The sequence below is a fragment of the Toxorhynchites rutilus genome, chromosome 2 (genome assembly GCF_029784135.1).
Source record: "Toxorhynchites rutilus septentrionalis strain SRP chromosome 2, ASM2978413v1, whole genome shotgun sequence".
Lineage (NCBI taxonomy): Eukaryota > Metazoa > Arthropoda > Insecta > Diptera > Culicidae > Toxorhynchites > Toxorhynchites rutilus.
Window position 1 is genome coordinate 325485744 of NC_073745.1, and position 22362 is coordinate 325508105.

Here is a 22362-nt window from a genome sequence, read left to right on the forward strand (position 1 = left end):
GTTATCAAGCAGTACAAGGAAACATTGACGACGGCTCGGAAGCCGCATTCGAAGCGTCGGAGTGGAACTGTCGACCGGAAACTGCGTGGGAAAGTCATCAAGGCCGTCAAGAGGAATCCCAATCTTCCAGACCGCGATTTGGCCAATAAGTTCCAGGCCGCTCACAGTACGGCGCGACGAATTCGTCTCCGGGAAGGAATAAGGTCAATCCGAGCCAGCAAACAGCCAAATCGGACGCTGAAGCAGAACAATGTGGCCAGAATCCGTGCTCGAAAGCTGTACGACCAAGTGCTGACCAAGTTCGACGGATGTATTCTGATGGACGATGAGACCTACATGAAGGCGGCCTTTGGGCAAATCCCAGGTCAAAAATTTTATTTGGCGACGGCTCGGGGGGATGTACCTGCAAAATTTAAGTTCGTGTTTGCGGATAAATTCGCCCGCAAGTACATGATTTGGCAGGGGATATGCAGTTGTGGACAGAAAACCAAAGTCTTTCTCACTGACAAGACAATGACATCAGAAGTCTACAAAAAAGAGTGCCTACAGAAACGGATTCTGCCGTTTATTCGTGCCCACGACCGTCCAGTAATGTTTTGGCCGGACCTCGCAAGCTGCCATTACAGCAAAACGGTTATGGAATGGTACGCAACGAACGGGGTCAGCGTAATACCGAAGGACCTCAACCCCCCAAACTGCCCCCAGTTCCGGCCGATAGAGAAATACTGGGCAATCACGAAGCGGAGGCTTAAGGCAAAGGGAAAACTTGTTAGGAACATGACTCAAATGAAGAACTGGTGGAATCAAATCGCTAAAACGGTGGACGAAAAGGGTGTGCGCCGCCTAATGTGCCGTATTACGGGAAAAGTACGAGAATTTCTTCGAAACAGCAATGAATTTGACTGAACTACACGCAATTGTTTGTGTTCCAATATTAAATGAAGCAGACTTTAAAACATTTATTCCATGTAACGGAGAAACATGTTATTTGCAAGTGGTTGAAAAATCTTGAACGAGAATTATGTCTGAAAATAATCTGATACTATAATGACGAGTTTTGTTAGAAATACTAGGAATTTTACAGTAAAAGGTAAATTCAACGGGGTCGATTAGAAGATCAATCAATGAACAGTTCTGCGATTGGACCCATGGGCTTGCTCATAGTGAGAAAACGTGAATGTTTGAAGGTATTGATAACAAAAAACAAATTTTGGGCGGGACGAAGTTTGCCGGGTCAGCTAGTATGAATATAAATATTTAATCAGAACGAAAAGGCTAAACCCGAGATGTTCCGCGTATTCCTGGTGAAATTTTACTTCAAACATAATCAAAATTATACTCAGCGGCACACAATTATATTACAGATACCAACTGCAAATAAACACAGAGTATTATCCGAATCTGCCGTAAAATCACCTAAATCATACCCGGGGCCTGTAAAGAAATTTAATACCGAAACTCGTGAATTTCTATGTTCAGGAATCTGAACACAGAGTTCAAAATTTAGAATCCAGCATCTGAAATATGGAATCTGTGAATTATATGTTATATAGGAATATGTCCAACCGGAAGATATACAAATTTGTTTCATTTGTCCTTTCAACATACCCAAAAACACGGCTATAACAATCGAGCAACATAAGTTTATGTTCATCACGATTGCACTCCACAACATATCATAAAAAAAAATATACAGAACAATATCTGATCCCACATTATTTGAATATCATCAACAGACCGGGAAAACAACAATAAAGGTAACCCTCTATTGTGGTGAATCTTCCAAAAGGCTCGCTTTGTCCCAAAAACCAACCACAAAAGGAGGAACACAAAAGCACTGTTTTACCCCCGAAAAAGTCAATTTGTTATTAATTTTTATTGCTTTTCTGTTAAATTTCACTGGCTGGGAGAAGAGGACATCACAGAGCATATTTCCGACAGGAAAATACTTTTTTTTATTGACTTTACACATGTATCGATTTTGCGGAGTCAATTGATCCTCTCGATTGCTGTTACAAGCGGTTCAAGAATTGCCCATATGCAAAACATTCTATGCAAACATTAAATGTTTTTTGCTGGGAAAATGCTTACAATCTAATGCATTTATAACGAGATCTAGTGATTTTGGTCCTTCGACTCCGTTGTCCGTATGGTCGTTGTCGTTGATAGTCGGAAAATCTGTTTGCATTTCATGAGGCGCGGGTCGGGGGGTCGAAAAGCAATAAAAGTGATACTTTCATTAAACAAATTTGCACATTCGCTGCGAGGGTCATCACTGTGCCTTATTCTGTTTGCTCTGGCATTTTGTTTTCTGTTTGGCAAAAGGCCAACCGAAGAGTAGTTGTTGAGAGGGATTAAAATCAATTGCCCTGAGATGGAATGCTGCGAATGTGGAAATAAATGTCCTTTTTAGTTTCGTCTTCGGAAGGCTGACGGCTTTCCTAGGCGGATGGCATTTTATCGAAGTTTAATTTATGACGTTTACATATAGGGTCTATATTGTTTCAATGTTTCGGAGATGAATTTCATCTATTTCATACATCATTTTGTTGAATATTCAATTGTTAATTTTCAATCTATTTTATATATTTTTTCAAAGTTTTCAATAATAGACGTCAATTGATCACAAATATTTCCATAATCCTGCATTATAATTAAAAAAGTTCTCAAAAAGTTTCGTAGCTAGCCTCTAATAGCCATTGATAAGTGACGGATCAAGGCAGTAGGCAGCATTAGTAACAGCTAAAGTTAATGATGAACGCATCGAACACTTCAAAACAATTGTTTCAAATATTCCGTTGCATTTCAAAAGAAAATGTGAAGACTTATTTCTCATTTAGTATTGAGAAGTTTGAGATGCGATGCAGAAATATCTCCAATCTTAACCCTTGAAATAGTTGTTCAGAAGTGAACTGAACACCGTTATGTGATTAATCACTTGTTGGTCCTTGTTGTTTGTCGATGCTTGCCTCCGCCCACGATGTTTATTAAAATTTTAAAAAAAACACACATTTTTATAGGAAAATAAATAAAAAGGTTAGATGGACTCTATGCATAAAACTATAACTTAAGGGTCATCCATTAACGACTTGACAGTTTTGTGTCTTCGTGTTAGCGAACCCTTAAAACACTTTTATGATCTGTCAATGTCAAAACGTTAATCAAAATCAACATTTTCATCATGGTGAAGCACACGAATGAGCAATACTTAATAATTTAAAAAAAAATCACTATTGAAATTCGGAGTCGGTGGTTGCAACTTGCAAAGTACTTACTCCAATTTTCGGCCGTAAAAATCGACCCAGACGGCAAGCTGTGCATAGTTTAGTGACCAAATTTGAGCCTACATTTTCGCTGTTGGATGCTCCCGCGCCAACGAGGACCTGCCCTGCACGGAGCAACGAAAATATCACAGCCGCAAGTGAATCCATCCAAAATGGCTCAAATCGGTCAATTGCACGGCGTTCTCATGAAATGGGCATCTCCCAAACCTCATTGTGACGTATTTTGCGAATAGGTCTTGTGTTATATCCTTACGAGATCAAATTGATTTCAGAACTAAAGCCACTTGACCAAATGCCGATACTTCTCCGATTGGGCTCTGGCGAATCTTGAGGAAAATGATGATTTTCATCATAAAATCATCTTTAATGATGAGACTCATTTCCGGTTCAATGGCTTAGTCAACAAACAAAATATGCGTCAGATACAAACCCACATGTGCTTCAAGAAACACCATTGCATTCCTAACAAATAAGTACTGTTTGGTGTGGTTTTCATGCCGTTTGAGTTATTGGGCCGTATTTTTTCGTCGATGAGAACGACCGTCATGTTACCGTCAATAGAGAGCGCTATCGCGACATGTTGGAGGACTAGTTTTGGCCAGAATTGAAAGATCTTAACATCAATCACAAGAGAAGTCACACAGCGCACGTTACAATGAATATATAGAAAATAAAGTTTGGTGAACGTGTTATTTCGAGAAATGATCGAGTGACCGCCTCGTTCATGCGATTCGACGCCATTGGATTTCCTTTTATAGAGCTATGTAAAGTCAATGGTCTATGCCAACAAGCCAGCAACTTTAGAAGAGCTCAGAGACAACATACAACGCGAAATTCGCAACATTCCGGTTTCAATGTGTGGCCGAGTAGTGGAAAGTTGGGTGCAACGGATCGATCGCTGTAAACGAGCTTCATCCTTATGGTGCTTTTATACAGAAGCTTCCATTTTTGGCGTACAGTTCGTCGTGTATCCGATTTCGGATGCTGTCCAAGCATCCGAAAGACGCACTCTCGAAGTAAACTGTGTTCCATGACCTTCATCGTGAACAAACGAAAACACACTTAGCACGAACAACGCCCACAAAGAGAAGAATAAAAATGAAACAGAAATACAACTTTATGCAAAACCTATCTTTCGATGTTCATTTTTAAAAACTTATATTTAACATAATTTTAAAAATTATGATATCATAAGGCGTCGTACACAAATTACGTAACGCCAAAAATCCGGATTTTGGACCCCCTCCTCCCCTTCTTCTTCTTCTTCTTCTTCTTCAATGGCACTAACGTTCCTAGAGGAACTTCGCCGTCTCAACGTAGTATTACTTGCGTCATTTTTATTAGTACTTAGTTGAGATTTCTATGCCAAATAACACGCCTTGAATGCATTCTTAGTGGCAAGCTCTAGAGAATACGCGTGATCACAGTGCAAGTCGGAGGAAATTTCTTTGACGAAAAATTCCCCCGACCAGAACGGGAATCGAACCCGAACACCCGGCATGTTAGTTATGACGCTAACCACTCGGCCAAGGGAGCACCCCCTCCTCCCCTACGAAACGCAATTTCCTATCTCTAATACACAGTAAGTAACGCAACTTCGACCATGCCTCCACTCCTTACTGCGTTACGCACGACGCCTAACCCTTTTTTATTATCGATGCCTGTTTAACAGATATATAGAATTATACAGCTATTCCATGTCCATCCGATATAGTGGTTCTCAGATTTTCGTGAAAAGTGGTAGGTTTGTTCTTTGTCGCAAAAAATTAGACCCGTATTTTTTTATTTTTTCATTTGGGTGCCCAATTTCATTTCAGGGTGGTCCGGAAAATCCATTTTTTCGCCTTTTTCCCAAAATTGACTTTTGACATAGGACTATGTCTTTCATTTCTATATAGTGGGGTCACTCTACGAAAAATGTAACGATTTATTAAGAGTTTTCAAACGCATATAACTCAAAATGGTTATTGCGACATATGTTGTGTCGAATTATATATATATCATTAGACAGGAAATTTATCCATATATATATTTTGACGTAGGACTACGTCTAACCGGAAGATATAGGGGGGTGAAATGGAAATCTAGGCACTGAACAAGTAGGAAAAAATGCAAGATTTGGAACGCTTATAACTCGAGCATTTCTCAATAGATCGCAAAAGTTTTTGCATCCATTGATAGGAAATATATCTACGCATCTATCATAACGAATAACATTTCATTTTTCTTGAGATAAATAATTGAATAATTGTGAAATATCAAGCATTGTCAAAATGCACTATGTGCCCATTTTTGATTGGTCCATTTTGTGCTCCTCAAATCGTACCGACCAAAACGGGCAACCAGAGCAGCAGCGAAATAGAATGAAGCACGATTGGAAAGGAAAAAGAAAAAAATGAACGAAACATTGGTCGCAGTCTCACACATGCGTAATTCTCGAGCCAGCCAGTAAGCTTAAAAATCCCCGCTCCGCTGCCGTAACGATCATTCTCATTCAAACTGTTCACCACATCGGTTCGCATCACAACACATCAACAAACCAACCCAAGCAGCCATGTCTGGACATGGTAAAAGAGGAAAAGTGAAGGGAAAGGCAAAATCCCGCTCGAACCGTGTTGATCTGGAGTTCCCCGCAAGGGTAGCTAGGCCGAGCGCGTTAGTACCAGTGCACCAGTCCACCAAGCCGGCGTTATATAGTTTCGGCCGCCGAAGTGATCGAGTTAGCTGGCAAAGCTGCTCGCGACGATAGGAAAACCCGCATTCAGAACAGAACACATTCGGTTCGGTGGACATCAAGACAACAGGCAGTTGCAGCGAGTGGCGAGTGGCAAACGCAATCGCAAAACGGCATCAGGTAGCAGAAGAAAAAAGTTTGTTCTTTATACAAACTGCTTTGGTGGCAAATCCAGAACAAGGCGGCATCGAGGGCGTTCGAAATGGTTTTTTTCAAAACCACGAGTACAAAGTTTTCTAAATTGGAACCATTCCATAAAACAAGGCGCTTTTCAGGGCCATTAAACCTTCCAAAAATGAGTTTACGAAATACAGTTCAATGCTTTCTAAAACATTATCCAAAATAATAAAGGGTGTGTCACATCAAATTGCATCACGGAAAAAACGCTGTAGAAATTCGCCCAGTAGACTGATCCTTTTGAAAATTTTAGACAGTAAAATAAAAACTATTAAACAACTTTTGGCATTTTCTTTTTATTCATACTTCGAGCCCAAGCCCGTATGCTCGCACCTTCCTCTTTACCCCGTCCATAAGGTGCTGTACAACGTCAGGTTGTAGTTTTTTTTGAACAGAAATCCATTTTCTCTTGAAGTCCGCCTCCAATTTGACAACTTTTGGGTTCTTCCGGAGGGCCTGCTTCATAATCGCCCAATATTTCTCTATAGGACGAAGCTCCGGCGCGTTGGGCGGGTTCATTTCCTTTGGCACGAAGGTGACCCCGTTGGCTTCGTAACACTCCAACACGTTCTTTGAATAGTGGCACGAAGCGAGATCCGGCCAGAAGATGGTCGGGCCCTCGTGCTGCTTCAATAGTGGTAGTAAGCGCTTCTGTAGGCACTCCTTAAGGTAAACCTGCCCGTTTACCGTGCCGGTCATCACGAAGGGGGCGCTCCGCTTTCCGCAAGAGCAGATCGCTTGCCACACCATGTACTTTTTGGCAAACTTGGATAGTTTCTGCTTGCGAATCTCCTCCGGAACGCTGAATCCATTACCAGGCAATGCGGCTTCGTCAGCATTTCGGTGTCGAATGGACGAATGAGCTTGACAAATTCAGCTTATTGGTGACATCCCGGACCGAACTTCTCGGATCACGTCTAAACTGCTTAACAACGCGCTTGTGATCTTTTTCACTGACGGAGCATCCATTTTTGCCGTTCTTCACCTTCCGGTCGATGGTTAGGTTCTCGAAGTATCGTTTTAGTACTCTGCTGACCATGGATTGGACGATTCCCACCGATACCGATGTCCCGATGTGACAACTCCGGATTCTCGAAATGAGTGCACAGGATTAATTCACGACGCTCTTTTTCGTTCGACGACATTTTTCCAAATTTACGAAAAATTGACAGTGAAGCATGGCCAACATGATCTATACACTCTTATCTGATTATAAGCGAAAGCTGAAGTTATAATTCCTAAAAATTAAATTTCTACACCGTTTTTTCCGTGATGCAATTTGATGTGACACACCCTTTAATAAAACACAAATTGATTTTTTCATAATTTGTTTGCCATCTGATGAGTATGTGAATTTGGCAGTTGTTCTGAGCTTATTGATAGTTGGGGACTTTCCTGATTATTCAATTTTCACCAATTCTTAAATTGTTTCCAGATTGAAAGTACAGTAATTTACAATTAGTTCGACATTTAGCTAATTGGACGGACATGTAATGCGACTTATTTAGTTGGACATTTTTGTAAACATAGAGATCCAAATTATGACCCCACATTGAAAGTCGACACTTTACCACTGTCATCGCAAATGTTCAATTACAGGTTAAAATCGCCTCCAATGCGACACTGAGTGGCGCTTCGGCACGTCGCATTGAATGTAATTTACTGTACAACATGTCACAAAGCTGGATGGGAAGAAATTTTCCAACTGTGAAAGCTGTGACGAGTGGCAACAAATCGCTAAACAGGAATGTTTAGCCGAACAAGATGGGGATATCGAGTGATAACAAAACAATAAACTCTTTAGATTGAAGATAAATTTGTGATCCTTAAAAGGACCCTTTTTAGCCTGCATGTGAATCCAACGAGCGAACAAATCGTAATGAATGTATTTTTTTGCCATCGCTGCCTTTTAACGCTCATTCGTTCGTCTCGTTGGACTCGCCCCTCTGGCTGAGTCTGCCGATTTGTCCCTATCCTGTGAGTGTGTACCGCTAGAGTATAAAACACGCGGACCCCAAAAAAATATCTTATTTTCTTTCAAACCGTAAACCCGTGTGGTTGTACGGCATCGGCATCGTGAACGTAACAAAGAAGGACAAGTTAAGGGAAAGGCAAAGTCTCACTCGAACCGTGCAGGTCTCCAGTTCCCTGTTGGTCGCATTCACTGATTGCTCCGCAAGGGTAACTAGGCCGAACGGATTGGTGCCGGAGCACCAGTATACCTAACAGCGATTATAGATTTTCGGCCGTCGGAGTGGTCGAGTTGGCTTGCAAAGCTGCTCACGACAATTAGAAAACCCGCATCAAGAACAGAGCAGCTTCGGTTCGGCGCTCATCAAGGCAACAATTAGTTTCAGTGAGTGGCAAAGTGTTTCTCCGGCACGTCGCATTAAATGTAATTTACTGAACAATATGTCACAAGCTGGATGGGAAGAAATTTTCCAACTGTGAAAGCTGTGGCGAGTGGCAAACGCAATAGCTAAACAGGAAGGTTTAACCGAACAAGATGGGAATATCGAGTGATAACAAAAACACAACACCAAAGGTTCTTTTCAGAACCATCAACATATTCATAAAGAGTAAACAGTAAACTAATCCGTTTTTCAGGTAGATAGGTAGGTATTCACGTAGGAGAAGATAATAAAACAATATATTTAAAATATATATTTTACAAAAGCTGTCCCCTTTGTATAGTCCTACGTCACTTCGGTTATGTCCCCGACATTACCCACCCGTCTTTTTTTTTCTTGTGGAATCATTTGACGATTATTGTTTGATGTTTCATTCTAGTCCTCGAAGAACAATACATGCTCGAGATAAGCGCAGTTATCATCCTTAGTGGAGAAAGTTTTGCTACTTGCAAGCGAAACCAAATCACATACAAAATTCCAGAACGGCATTTACTTTCTTGGTGACAAAATAAACGAAATAAACTCTTTCTGTTAATCTCAACGACCTGGAAAAAAAATAGCACTGCTTCATTATGATCAAGATTAGCGCAAATGCAATCCTAGTTGAAGAGAGTTTTGAAACTGGCACGTGAACCCAAATAAATTAATAACTTATTGTAATTTATTCAATAACTTGCTATTCCCCAAATCATTTTTGGTGCACAATCTTAACACCTGCTTCACCATAGCGTCAGTTCAATGCAATGTGAATGGCTATGTGAACACCCAAAATTTTCGTATATGGGGCTCAGAAAATCCACACGTGATTGTTGAGAGGCCATTGCATCCGCCAAAAGTCACTGTTTGGTGCACATTATGGTCTGGTGGAGTTATCGGGCCGTATTTCTTTGAAAATGAGGACGGCGAGACGGTAACTGTGAATGGTGAGCGCTATGGCCGCTTGTTAACCGATTTTTTTTTTGCAACAAATTGAAGATATGGATACGGATGACATGTGGTTTCAGCAGGACGGCGCCACGTGCCACACAACACGACCGAACATGGCCATATTGCGTACGAAATTTGAGGGACGCATAATTTCGCGTTTTGGTGATGCCAATTGGCCGTCCAGATCATGCGATTTGAACCCGCTAGACTTTTTTTTTTGGGTTATGCGAAAGACCGTGTCTATGCCAACTCTCCGCAAACTGTTGAACATTCGAAAGACAACATTCGTGAAGTTATGACCGAGATACCGCCCCATATGTGCTGAAAAGTCATCGAAAATTACCTGTTCCGGATCAAGGTGTGCGAGGAAGCCCTAGGTGGACATTTGAATGATGTTGTATTTCACACATAATGGCATAAACCAAACTTTAATTTGAAATAAAAGTTTCATCGAAATTCGAATTCTAAGTGTGTTTTATTTCAATTTACTTTCGGAATTTAAAGTTGGAAAACCCTGTAAATTAAAATGGATCTCCGAATGTGTTGATAAGAGCAAAACTCTAGAATGGAATTATCCGATTTAGGGCTGTCTTTATTCTATCATATTTTCTATATTAAACATTTATTCCATGCAACGGAGAAACATGTTATTTGCAAGTGGTTGAAAAATCTTGAACGAGAATTGTGTCTGAAAATAATCTGATTTTATAATGACGAGTTTTGGTAGAAGTATTAGGAATTTTATAGTAAGAGATAATATTACAGGGTAAATTAAAAGATCAATCAATGAATATTTTTGCGATTGAACCCATTAACGTGCGCTTTATAAGAGAACGTGGATGTGACAACGAAAAATAAATTTTGGGCGAGACGAAGTTTGCCGGGTCAGCAAGTAGTATATAAAAACCGATACACGATACATACATAGATCGATACATATAAGTAGGATATACCTTCAGTATTTTTTTTTCATATTTTTTTTCTCAAAGCTATTGAGAATGGCGTGAAAAAACGAAAAATTGCATTTTTCACCATAGATCCTATGGTGTACCATATAAGGACTCAAATATATGGTTCAACTGCCAAAATGTTTTATCTAGTACCCTATACATTTTTTTTCCATACAGCTGGTGATTTGGTTTGGGGGACTTTTTACTCCCTTACTCAGCCAGACTCTTTGGAAATATAAAAAAAATATTTTTGTGCCGCGCAACAGGTATGGGCAAAATCGTATCGAAATTCGTTCAACATCACTCATTCACAGATAAAACTCACCCTTCTATTCTCCGTTTATGCCTCACTTTATTTGAGACAGAAAACATTCACCTATCATCTTCTCAAAGTTTATTCTCGAGGTCAACGGAAAAATACTGTCTCGATTCCGCTCATCTATTCTCAGAGAATTTTGCATTCTCTCATTTGCCTCTCGGAATGACGTTAGATGGTGATAGAATCAAATTGGAAACTTTCGCCTGAGCCAGCGAAAGCCAATCATTGAGCCTCGATCGCGGTAGTAAAATATAGGTAGATAGTTGAAATCGAGTTGTTTCCTGTGCACTATTGTAATGCAATTTTTTTGTTTCTAGCATGGAATGATCTAATCCAACGCAAAAGACCATATTAACGCAAGTTATTGGTGTGCGAGAATGTAGATTCATGTGCATTGCCGATAATAAATGCACTTGAATGCTGACAAGGAAGAGAGTAGAAGGAAAAATTAAATCATACATACACGCAGATTGAGTCTATTCTAATTCACTCGTTATTTTGTTTCGTGCGATTCTTCCAAAGGAGTTTTCATGTATTGAATGTTGTTTTCCACTCTTTGTTTTGTTATGTTCACTCTCTGTCCCGAATGGAGATGGTCGGGGAGTGCAGAATGACTCATTGTGCAATCTCACGATTGCTTGCTGCATTCTCTTTGCCATTATTATTCCAAGCAGATACAAGAGTGATTTATAAATAGGTGTGGAGAAATGAGCGAATGAACTTTTCCGTACTTGCCGCGCAACACTGAAAAAAATCACACATATCTAGAAAAGCCGTAGGAACACATTTAAATATGAATTAGAGTAGTACTGAATCTCTAAATCCCAAAAAATTTGTTTCAAAACTTCAATATTTTTTTTAAGTCCTTAAATTTTTGATGATTTTTTTTTTGATAATTTTTCTTGATACAACGAAGTAAGATGCACATTCAGTATTTTTTTCAAATTTTTATCTCGAAGCTTTTGAGGAAGACGTGAAATAAACGAAAAAGTACGTTTTTCACTATAGATCCTATGTGGTTCAAATAAACCGTCAAAATGTCGTATTTCATATCCTATACAATATTTGCCATACAGCTAGTGATTTGGTTTGGGGGCACTTTTACTCCCTTACCCGGGCAGGCCCTTTGTAATAAAAAATTATTCAAAGACTGAATTTTAATTAATAATTGGCTTCCACTTGCTAAATCGATTAACTCCCCTAATCACGAAAAAAATGTAGTAATAATAACAAATACTCCAAGTCTATTTCTTCTTATACTTTCTATGCAGCGCGGACTCGATTATATACAGTTTCTGATTTCTTTTCACTGTATATGCTGTATATAGTAGAGTCAAAAAAAATTCCCTTTTTTTGCATGTATTTTTTGTTTTTTTGAATATAAAAGCGGAATTTGATTTTTGATTTATTCCCTTAAAGTCAGAAAACACCTTTCTCACATGAAAAAAATAAATTTATCCAAATTCTTTCAGAAGGTGATAGACGATCATATTTAATGAAAAAAAAAATCATTTTACGCATATGTTCGAATTTCAACAATGACAGAGTTATAGAATTTTCTTTTTTGTTCCGGACTATGTTGCCTCAAACTGGCTCTACATTACAAAGTACGCTACAGAAGACGATTCTGTAGCGTTCATTTGAAAGATGAGAAAATTTAGTACAGGTTATAGTATTGGAACATCTAAATGGATTTTAATAACATTAAAAAAGTGAAAACTTCAAAAGTTAGTAATTTTTCAATGTGTTATGATTAATTTCATCCTAAAAAATTATATTAAACTAGATTGTTTTGACGTAGGACTACGTCTTCCATTTCCATACTGGGGGTGTAAGTTCAAAGTTTCGATAACGAAAGCGTTACGCCGGAGAACGATATTTTGAGTGTTAATAACTCCTAAACAACTGAACAAAATGGTATGATAAACACTTTATTCGGAACATAAAATGTCTACGAGTTCTATGCTTGTTACTTTCGATCCTGAAATTTGTTTCAATAATCTTAAAATTGTTTTCAAAACTGGCTATTGAAATCACACCAATCGGTATAAAAGCGAGTGTCGCTCGGAAATCCACTCAGTTATGATTGCGCAACGATTGAGGTACTATCGCAGGAATGAATGGATGTTTCCCTAACACAGACCTCAAAACCATGGAGCCTGAGGAAATCGCCATTGTAAAATAGATATAAGCAGCGGGTACTTTTGTACTCGTTTGCGCTTTTGCAAACCGGAATGTGTTTTCCCAACATAGATTCCGAAACCAATAAGTTGGGAAAATCGGCATTCCAGATCTCAGCAGTACTTTTTATACCCTCATGCATTTTACACTCCGGAATGCGTTTTGCTAACACGGTCTACAAAAGCGGGTACAAATGCAACGTTTTGGCTCGGTTACTCAAGACTGCACGCCCCTACATGTCGCCAGCTCACTGAACTTCTACGCACACCGTTTGATGATTAGGCAAAATGTTGATAACTATTTGCTGCGATAACCACTACCATAATGCATGAATTGACCTAAATTGCGATTTGTTTGCACTAGATTAATCAATTATTTAATCAATACATACAAGAGATAGCTCTGCGCAGCGGCGATATCGTACCCAATGAGGAACATTCGATTATTGCTAATTGAAAAAACACAAATGATTACTAAGCCAACGGCAGTCCTACGTTAACATTGCGGTTATATCATAGGTGTAGCCCATCCATAGTTTTTATCAACTGAATTGAAGCTTTTTAACCGCTCTACAATTTGTTCTTTGACACCCAAGTTCTATTGGGCACCTTACACGATCAACCGGATTGACAATAAGTGTCTTCAATATCGTGACAGCTAGGCTTTCAACATCTGATCTAACCTCAATCAATATTTTTCCACCTTACACGGTCAATATCGCCCTCAACCCGAAACAACGAAAATATCCGCGATGGCTACTGGCGAAATTTGATTTTGGGATCCAAACTATTCTCTATCAGATTAGAAGGCTAAAAGGCAATTTTCAATTGGTAAAATTTGAATGAAAATATCTACTTGGTATTATTTAATTAGTTGAAGCGCGTAGTCCTAACCTTAACTTAACCTATTTCCCCTGAATTTTCAGATATTCCTACTAAAATGTATTATTATAATATAACGTCAATTTCAGACATAATTTTTGTATGGGATTTTCTCACCACTTGCTGAAAAAAAGTGATTTGTATTCACATAGAATACCAATTTGATTCGTAAAAGTTAATTTTCATTCATTATTTACACTTTTGAATTCGGTTTTTCTTCTCAAAAATACATCATAATACTCGATTCACAAATACAGACTGTTCCTTTCAGTTTCAGAGATGCCAGATTATTTTAGTTTGCGAAAACATATGCAAGTTATTTTATCTGCAAGCAAATGTTTTTATTCCATAAATGAGACTATGACAGTAGAACCCCGATTATCCGCGAGCGGGTGATCCGCCCTACGGATTATTCGTGACTGCGAGTTCCATAGTAAATCAATAGGCATTTCCGGAATTTGTTAGTGAGTGGTAGGCCCATGCTCTTTTGTTGTGGTCATTGTAGGGTCTTGATATATGTATTACCCCTCGACTAAAAACAATTAATGTCTTGTCCCTTACACATCAGATGACGCATCCCTAGTTTAGGAAAGTTGAGAGAGGAGAGAATACATAATAGACTAGAGTGTAGATGTGAGGAAAAAACGGACAGAATTGAAGAAGCTTCGCTAGAGACAAGGTGTGATAGGTGTATCGCTGAAACGGAAAATAAACGTGTTTGAAGTCAGTGAATTAATTGGTGTAATAATTATTTCCCATTCCGAGCTCTCACGTGCATCCCTCACAGTCATGGCTTTTACATTATTTAGCCACTGGTGTACACGACCTTATAGATGGATAGTTGATTGATTTCAGTATTGATAGAACATAGTTTTTATGTTGAAACATTTCTTTTCGTGTTTCATTTTTTTGTCTTTTAATGGGTCATCCGCGATTTTCGCTAATCGCGATGAGTTTGCCCGACTATTCCGCGGATAATCGGGATTCTACTGTAGCTTGAATTAACACATGATGTTTTTTCATCTGTGATTTTCCCAGATCTTCTCATTCTCCAAATTTTATAGCGGAGTGTGAAGAAACACACAACCCGCTCACTAGCGCAAAGAATGACCGAGTTCAACGTTAAAACATTCCTAAAACGTTGTTAAGTTTCAACCACTTACTTTGAAGTTTTGATTTGTATCGTGAAAAGTACCGTATTTTGCTATTCAAAGTATCGGTTTTCCAAACCAAAAGCTTCCATTTATGATTCCTACAATTTCAGTAGTTTATAAATTTTAATTGCAATCGCAAAAAAGACTAACAAAAATTAAATGTGCGCTTGCATATCTGGCAACTCAGTCTGGAAGTCCGTGAGGTAAAACGTCATGCCTCCATATGCATCCATATGAAATGTCACGATATTGATGCTCGAAAATCAGAAAATCCGGATATCTGCGTCGTCGGCCATGTTCAGCTGTCATTATGCTCTCAAATGTCATCATATTGTCAATAAAGTTGATCGTGTAAGGTCCGCTTATCGTTCTTAATTTGGCTGCAATATCGATATAAACAATTTCTGGTGAAATTTCAAGCAAAATCTTCAAAAATCACGATTTTTACCCTACTGTACATGTAATAGCCACTTAAATTACACCTTAACGTTGAAAGGTTACATTTCTTCTCGAAATAAGTCATTTTTGAAATATATAAAAAAAAATCCAAGCTGTATATAATCGAGTCCAAAACTGTATATAATCCAGTCTGTATATAGTCGAGTCCGACCTGTAATCGTTAGATCAAATATGCGTTTGCAGTATTACATTCTACATTGTATTTTCCAATTTGTAATTTGAAATGAATTTTAAAAAACAACATTTGATATTTTATGATTTTTCTCAGCTTCTTGTTTTATGGAGTTAATCGATTTGGCAATTGAAGCATCCATTTACAGATTTCCAAACACTGAAGATAAGAAAAACGATAAGAATTCGATTTATAAAAGCGCATTTTCCCGCATAAATCCCCCTAAAAGTGCTTCTTAATTATAAACAGGTGAAAAAGGAAAACTGAAACACCTTTTTCACGAAGTAGGTTTATAATTATCTTCTATCGCTCATTCTTCATTACCTTCGATAGCTCAGTTGGTAGAGCGGTGGACTGTAGAACGAACTTCTGTATAAATAGTTATCCATAGGTCGCTGGTTCAAATCCGGCTCGAAGGATTTTTTTTCCACGATCCTTTGTTTTTGTTTCTCTTCGGTTTTGAATATTAATTTCACACCTCCCGATGAGTACCGATTAGTGGGATAACGTAACTGGCGTCTAAAAAGCCTCTCCTTAACTGGGTATACAAACTGTGATAAATTGAGACAGAACTGCATCAAAACGGCCGGATCTGCTTTCGGATATAATCATCAAGCCTTTGCGATTAAGTTGATACCATTTTAATGTTTGTTGGATATGCTTACGGTCATAAAATATATATGATAATGATTAAAATTAACTTTTTGCTTGTAGTTGGCTAAAACCTAAAACTGTTACAAAAAGAAGGGAGAATACCTAAACATATATCAGTATTCATTATAAAATGCCCCCAATTCGAAGCGGTTCCTTAGCACTGCGAAATTCGAGTTGTGTCCAAGTAGTAAAAAGAAGGTTATTTTATAATTGTTTGTTTTGTTCTACCTAACCACACTGAAAGTATGTTTTCAGTCCAAAAAATGTCTACTTTTGCCATCCTAAGCATTGTCTCTCTTTTCGTATCGCACAATAAGTAACTTTCGAAATTTTTACATGATGAAAAATAAAAAAGAAGCATAGCAGAGTAAAAAGAAAACAAAATCGATACCTACACCACCCTTCCCCACACTCCGAGGAGTTGCCGTCGTCATCCAATTACTTTTTGCCCCCGACCGAAACGAGTGCCAACAGTTTCAATTCCAGGTTCAGTGTCGGATGTCGCTGGAAGTGTTCCCGCAGCGTTTGTACAATCTTGCAGTCGGCGTCAAGTTTGAGCAGCACTTTCTGGGGTCCCACCACACCGACACTGGTGACGGCCTTGGACAGTTCCCCCAGGAAGGCCTTCCATCGGTCGGCCGCGTCCGGAGTTAGGCCTGATGATGATGATGGGGTCCCGTCGCAGTGGAAGTGTTCCATTTGTCCTATCAGGGTAAGGACCGTCGTCAGAAGAAATTTACACTTGGGAACGAGCGGAAGCAATTTGTCAGAGTTAAGAAAAGTGTCCAGCAGAAGCAGAAGATCCGGCACGGTCGAGTATTTAACGTGCTTCTCAAACTGGGCAAACAGTGGACTCAGTAAGTGCTCCGGATCGTCACGCTCCCGTTTCGGTAGCAGAACCAACGAGGACAGAATGGTGCACCAGAGATTCCACCGCAATGGATGGTCCTTCAGTACGGCCTGGATGCGTGTCAACAGGAGCTTCCCTTTCCTGGCGGAAAGCACTAAAAGAACCCCGTCTGGAGTTAATCCATGCGTTAACTTTTCCAACAGTGCTTCGAATGTTTCCTCCGGCTCATGCGCTAGCTCAGTACCGGTTGCTGTCAGATTATTCAACTCGTCAACCGATTGTCCCCGTTCCAAGGCCATTAAGCGCTCGCGTTCTCTCTTCTCCTTCAGCAACTGTTTCGCCTCGATTGCCAGCGGATTATTTAAATCTTCCAGCTTCAGCAGAACCATGTACAAGCTCTCGATGTGCAACAATATCTGGCGCGATTTTCTTTGGGACAGAACCTCGGAATTGACTGCCGCTCCGCAGTTCGCACTCGTGTCCGCCACGACGTCCTGATCGATAATCTTCCTCGGTGCGGTTACACTTCCACACTGTAGCTTTCCGAGTGAATTCTCGAACTGCAACGGGGTGTAGTTCCGCGCAGGGACTTCCTTTATATCTTGACTCTTCTCCGAGTTTCGACGCTCCCGTCCAATCAGTCCGTTGCGTTGGAGCATTTGCTGCGTAAACGGATGGTAAAACGTATTGTCCTTGTGCGCTTTGCTCTCCCGTTCAGAGTTTCCCTTCTGGCGTTCCTTTCTATCTCGGAACACGCAGAAATAATAATCGTTATAATATGGAGTGTCCTTATTCAACTGTGATAACTGAATTCCCAGCAGCCACTGCTTGTTCCGTTCGCTCATCAGATTTGCGTACTCATCAAACTCTCCGTATCGATTCAATTTCCCATTCTGGTACCGATTATGTTGTTGATGGTAATTCTGGCGATTATTGTGCTGATAGCGATTCTGCTGATGGTGTTGACGATGCTGATTTAACATCGGATGGTTCTGTTGGATCTCCTTCACCAGCCGCTGGTTGAAATTGGCATGATTCTGCTCGTGAAAGTTAGGCGGAGGCACATTCAATGGGAACATCGGAGGCTGAAGCCCGTTGCCTGGTGGCGGAATATTCGTCTGGAGCAGATGAAGTGGCGGCGGAATCATATTCATTGGAGGCGGAAAATTAACCGGAATCGGAAGCTGATTTAATCCAGGCGGCGGTTGATTCATTCCGGGCGGAGTAGGAAATCCGGGTGGAGGACGAGGACGTGTAATATTCTGAAGATATTGCTGCTGGAGACCGTCCTGCTGTCGTGGCGGATGCAGTGGTGGCAACGGGTGATGATTCTGCACCTGAACTTGCTGTTTCAACATGTTTTGTTCAATTTCCTCCACCGAACACATCCGCATTTGACCGGGATTGGACATTGCGAAATTTGGAAGTCCACCAAAAGATGTTCCTAAAATATACAATTTCAATCATCCCTCTCATCGCGATCATAGAATTTCACTTACCTGGTCCAGCCATTCGTTGGGCAGCTTGAGGTGGTTGCGGTCTCGGCGTTTCCGGCTTGCTAGGCATTGTCCACACGCTGGGATCCAGCTGCAGTCTCGCCTCCGACTCATTGTCATCGTTCAGCTCCAGATTATCAATTCTCACGCTGGAAAAATTGAAATCCAGATCCGAATCCGCACCCGAATCCCCGTCACCACCCTCCCGCTGATCCAGCCGTACCAAATTCTCATGCATTCCCTCCCAGTCACCTTCCCGGGCCTGTCCGAAAGTTTCCTCATTCAGCGCATCGTACTCCTCCTCGGAGTCATCCTCATGCCGAGCACCACCGATTCCTCCGCCTCCGTCATCCTCCACCGGAAGCGTCGCATCGAAGCCAAAAAACGCGTCCGTCATTATTGTGCCAGCGAGCGATGGTGAAGCTGGTTGCGTGGACCAACAGCGCGGACAAATTGCGGTCTTGTTTACACACACGTCCTTCTCGTCGTCGTTGTTGTTTTAGCCCTCGCTGAAAAGCAGCAAACTGACAATTCGCGACTTCTGCCTGCCAGCCAGCCAGCAAGAGCAGCGCTGATTTGGAACCTTTTGGCACTTTGGTTGCAAATTTACGCTGCGGCTCAGCAGCTGGAAGCAAAAATACACAACTCAAATGAACTCCATAACGGGAATAGTATAATTTGACTGAAAATTTGAGCTAACCTGAGGAAAATGTAAGCCAAAACGTGAATTAACAGAACAATTACAGGTAGAAAAACAATTAATGACGAAATGGAACAATCAATTCTGTGACGTTTGCTCGGAGGCACTGCAGTGACAGCACCAGTGGTGCCAGATCGCTCGACATGATGTTCTGTCATTTACATCTTTACGCTTAATTAAAATGCTTCCTATATCGAAGTAATTTTTTTTCAGATTACTTCACAAACCATCCTGTTGTATCAAATCTTTATATGGTGATGATTTTTGGAACTTCATTTGTGGAAATAATATGCATATAAACGGGATTGTATTGCCTGATAATGATTTCAGAAATCCGATCCACTTTGATCGAATTAAGTGCGATTCACATACAACATACACGTCACGTTCACGTCCCGTCACGTCATGATACGTCAATGATTCTACCATGCAATTCCCATGAAAACATTCACATACACCAGCAACGTAACGACCCGTCAGCACACGTTCAACGAAAACGACCGGCAGGATTTGTAGAAAAGAATAATTGACGGAGACGGACGGCTCGTTTGGTTTTTGTCTGGGCTTTGTGTCTCGGCTTTTGTTTTGATTTGGTTGTACAGTAATTTACATCTAAATCGACATTAAGCTAATTTAACCGATCTGTGATGCAACACGTTTAATTAGACATTTTTACCTCTAATTGGACATTTTTGTAAATATTGATTTCGGGGCCCAAATTATGGCCCCACATTGAAAGTCGCCACCAGTCGCGAATGTCCAATTACTGGTCAAAATCGACTCCAATGCGACACTGAGTGGTGCCTCAGCATGTCGCATTATAAGTAACTTACTGTACTTTTTATGCCAACATATCTCTTAGCTTAGCTCCGGAGTGAAAATCATTCGCGACTAGTTGAGAGAATTATTCTATTTATTATTATTGTTGAATAAGGGTCCGACTACGGGGTTTAAGCATTTAAATAATTGAATTCAATAATTCTCATTGAATTTTCCAAAATTCGAAACTGATTTTAGGCATGCTGATTTGAAAGAGTGCATTGCAATTCAAAATTGTTGTAGGTGGCGACACCATGAATAAAATTAATTGAATCATTCGTTTGGCATTTGACGTGACGGTGCTGGTGGAAGCATTGACTGCATGTGTGAACTGGTGGAGAAGTTTAACGAACGTAGACGTTCTTCTCCGTAACGTGCTATGTGAATCGCACATTAACAGTAACGTTTAGGCCCTGTTCTTACCGCAGTGAGGCGTCAACGTTGCTTGAACGGGGCGTGTTTACTTCTCGCCACCAAATTTTAATTCACTCACATTGCTCCGTGCCAGCGGCGTGTCTACGGCGTGTTTTATCAAAATTATCAATGTGTGTGTAAGAAAGAATGACATTTGGTTTTGTTTTGAAATATTCCAGTACCGTTGAACGTATCCGGGTCAAAACATCGACAATAAAAAACATATTTTGAGTCAAGCAAAAAGGGTTTCAGAACATGCATTCGGCGACGCAGATTCAGAAGATTTCTATTGGTATTGTGCGTCTGCCACATCATGAATGAAAACAATAACAAACTAGTTCCACTTTTCTCCAGTCCCGCATACAGGGGTGTCAAGTTATGTTTTTACACCATATCGAAAATGTGAATGCAACAAAAATAGAGAAGATTTCATAGTATATTACGTGTAGTATTATACGGGAATTTATTTGCTTAAAATACAAACAGTGGAGAAAGCAAAACAAATAAACAATTGACCGACTAAAATGTTGTTATCTCGATTCTACTCGCCGCTCGGATTTTTCCCACAATGAGATTAGCCACATTCTTGCACACAATTCGCCTTTAATGATACGGGTTCTTTCTTAGTTCTTTATTTTGATATATCGTTTGATAACAAAATTGAATATCTTCGTAGTGAATGAAATGGAAATAAAAAAGTCACAGGAGGGTTGTGTCCGAGAGACGACCGCATAGTTGACGTAGGATACCGTTAGACTATCTGTTGATTTTGGATATGTTTGAAGAATTACATCGTTGAACTCTTCGATGATGATTTGGTTTTAATGTCTCTGTTAGGAAACACATTTCGGTAGGAACAAAAGCTCCCTCTACTTTCATGTATTTGCAATACCGATTTTCCCAAGGCAGCTTGGTTTCGATTTCTCTGTTAGGAATGCATTTCGGTAGGAACAAAAGTTCCCTCTACTTTCATGTATTCGCAATGCCGATTTCCCCAAGGCAGCTTGGTTTTGATGTCTCTGTTAGGGACCTGCCTCATGTGTCGTCAATTTCGACCAATCAGAAGTGGGAATTTCCGTTAGGATAGGGGTTGAGATTTTTCAATTGTTCGATAGTTAGTTTCATGACATATATTATTTTCTTTAACATAAAAAATTGTTATGGAGTGCCGAAATCGATTGACGCAAAAATTTCTTCAATCCATCATGAAATGACTGAGCAATAAGCGTTTGAAATTGGACAATTCACGATGTGCTCGATTTTCTATTTTCAATTTGTACCCCAATATGTTGCCGAAAGACGTAATCATACGTCAATAAAATCAAAATGAAGGCATGTTTCGACATTCGGCAACCCTTCTCCCGCATGCACGCAGTTAAAAATTATATCACTACACCATACAAGCATATGCAAGCTAGAAGCGGAGAAGTACAAATATCGCCGACGTGAAGTGTTTTCGTTTGCACGCCAACAACACGCACAAATCACGCTCACGGCTCGTAAGCCTGGTGTGAACACATCGGTAAGAACACATACGATTAATCGTAAGCGTCACACACCCCCCCCAAGCCACGCTGATGCCACGCTGCAGTGAGAACTTATCAGTGCAATCCAGATGGCAATAAATTCTTTTTACATTTCTCAAAAAAAAATGGCTAATTTCACCAAAGCTAAAATTTTTAGTTTTGAATTTATTATCATTTTTGACGTAGGACTACGCCTTTCATTTCTATACTGGGGTGTAAGTTCAAAGTTTCGAAAACGAAATCGTTACGCTGGA

General features: G+C 40.0%; 1 protein-coding gene and 1 non-coding gene across 2 annotated transcripts; one reads left to right on the plus strand and one right to left on the minus strand.

Annotated features, from left to right (window-relative positions):
- Nucleotides 1-15972: 15972 nt before the first annotated feature.
- Trnay-gua (transfer RNA tyrosine (anticodon GUA)) lies at nt 15973-16068 on the plus strand. The gene is made up of 2 exons: nt 15973-16009; nt 16033-16068. It is a non-coding gene; the product is annotated as a tRNA-Tyr (tRNA).
- A 206-nt stretch (nt 16069-16274) lies between these two features.
- On the minus strand, nt 16275-19459 carry LOC129765464 (protein PAT1 homolog 1-like). Its single transcript, XM_055765819.1, has 3 exons — nt 19350-19459; nt 18653-19274; nt 16275-18597 (listed from the first exon to the last, which is right to left on the minus strand). The coding sequence occupies exons 2-3, from the start codon at nt 19044-19046 to the stop codon at nt 16742-16744; spliced, it is 2250 nt and encodes a 749-aa protein (XP_055621794.1). The 5' UTR covers nt 19047-19274; nt 19350-19459; the 3' UTR covers nt 16275-16741.
- Nucleotides 19460-22362: the final 2903 nt, after the last annotated feature.

Coding starts and splice junctions, on each gene's coding strand:
- LOC129765464 (XM_055765819.1), bottom strand. CDS start 19,046: ATGACGGACGCGTTTTTTGGCTTCGATGCGACGCTTCCGGTGGAGGAT. Junction 18,598..18,652: donor CCAACGAATGGCTGGACCAG/GTAAGTGAAATT, acceptor TGTATATTTTAG/GAACATCTTTTGGTGGACTT.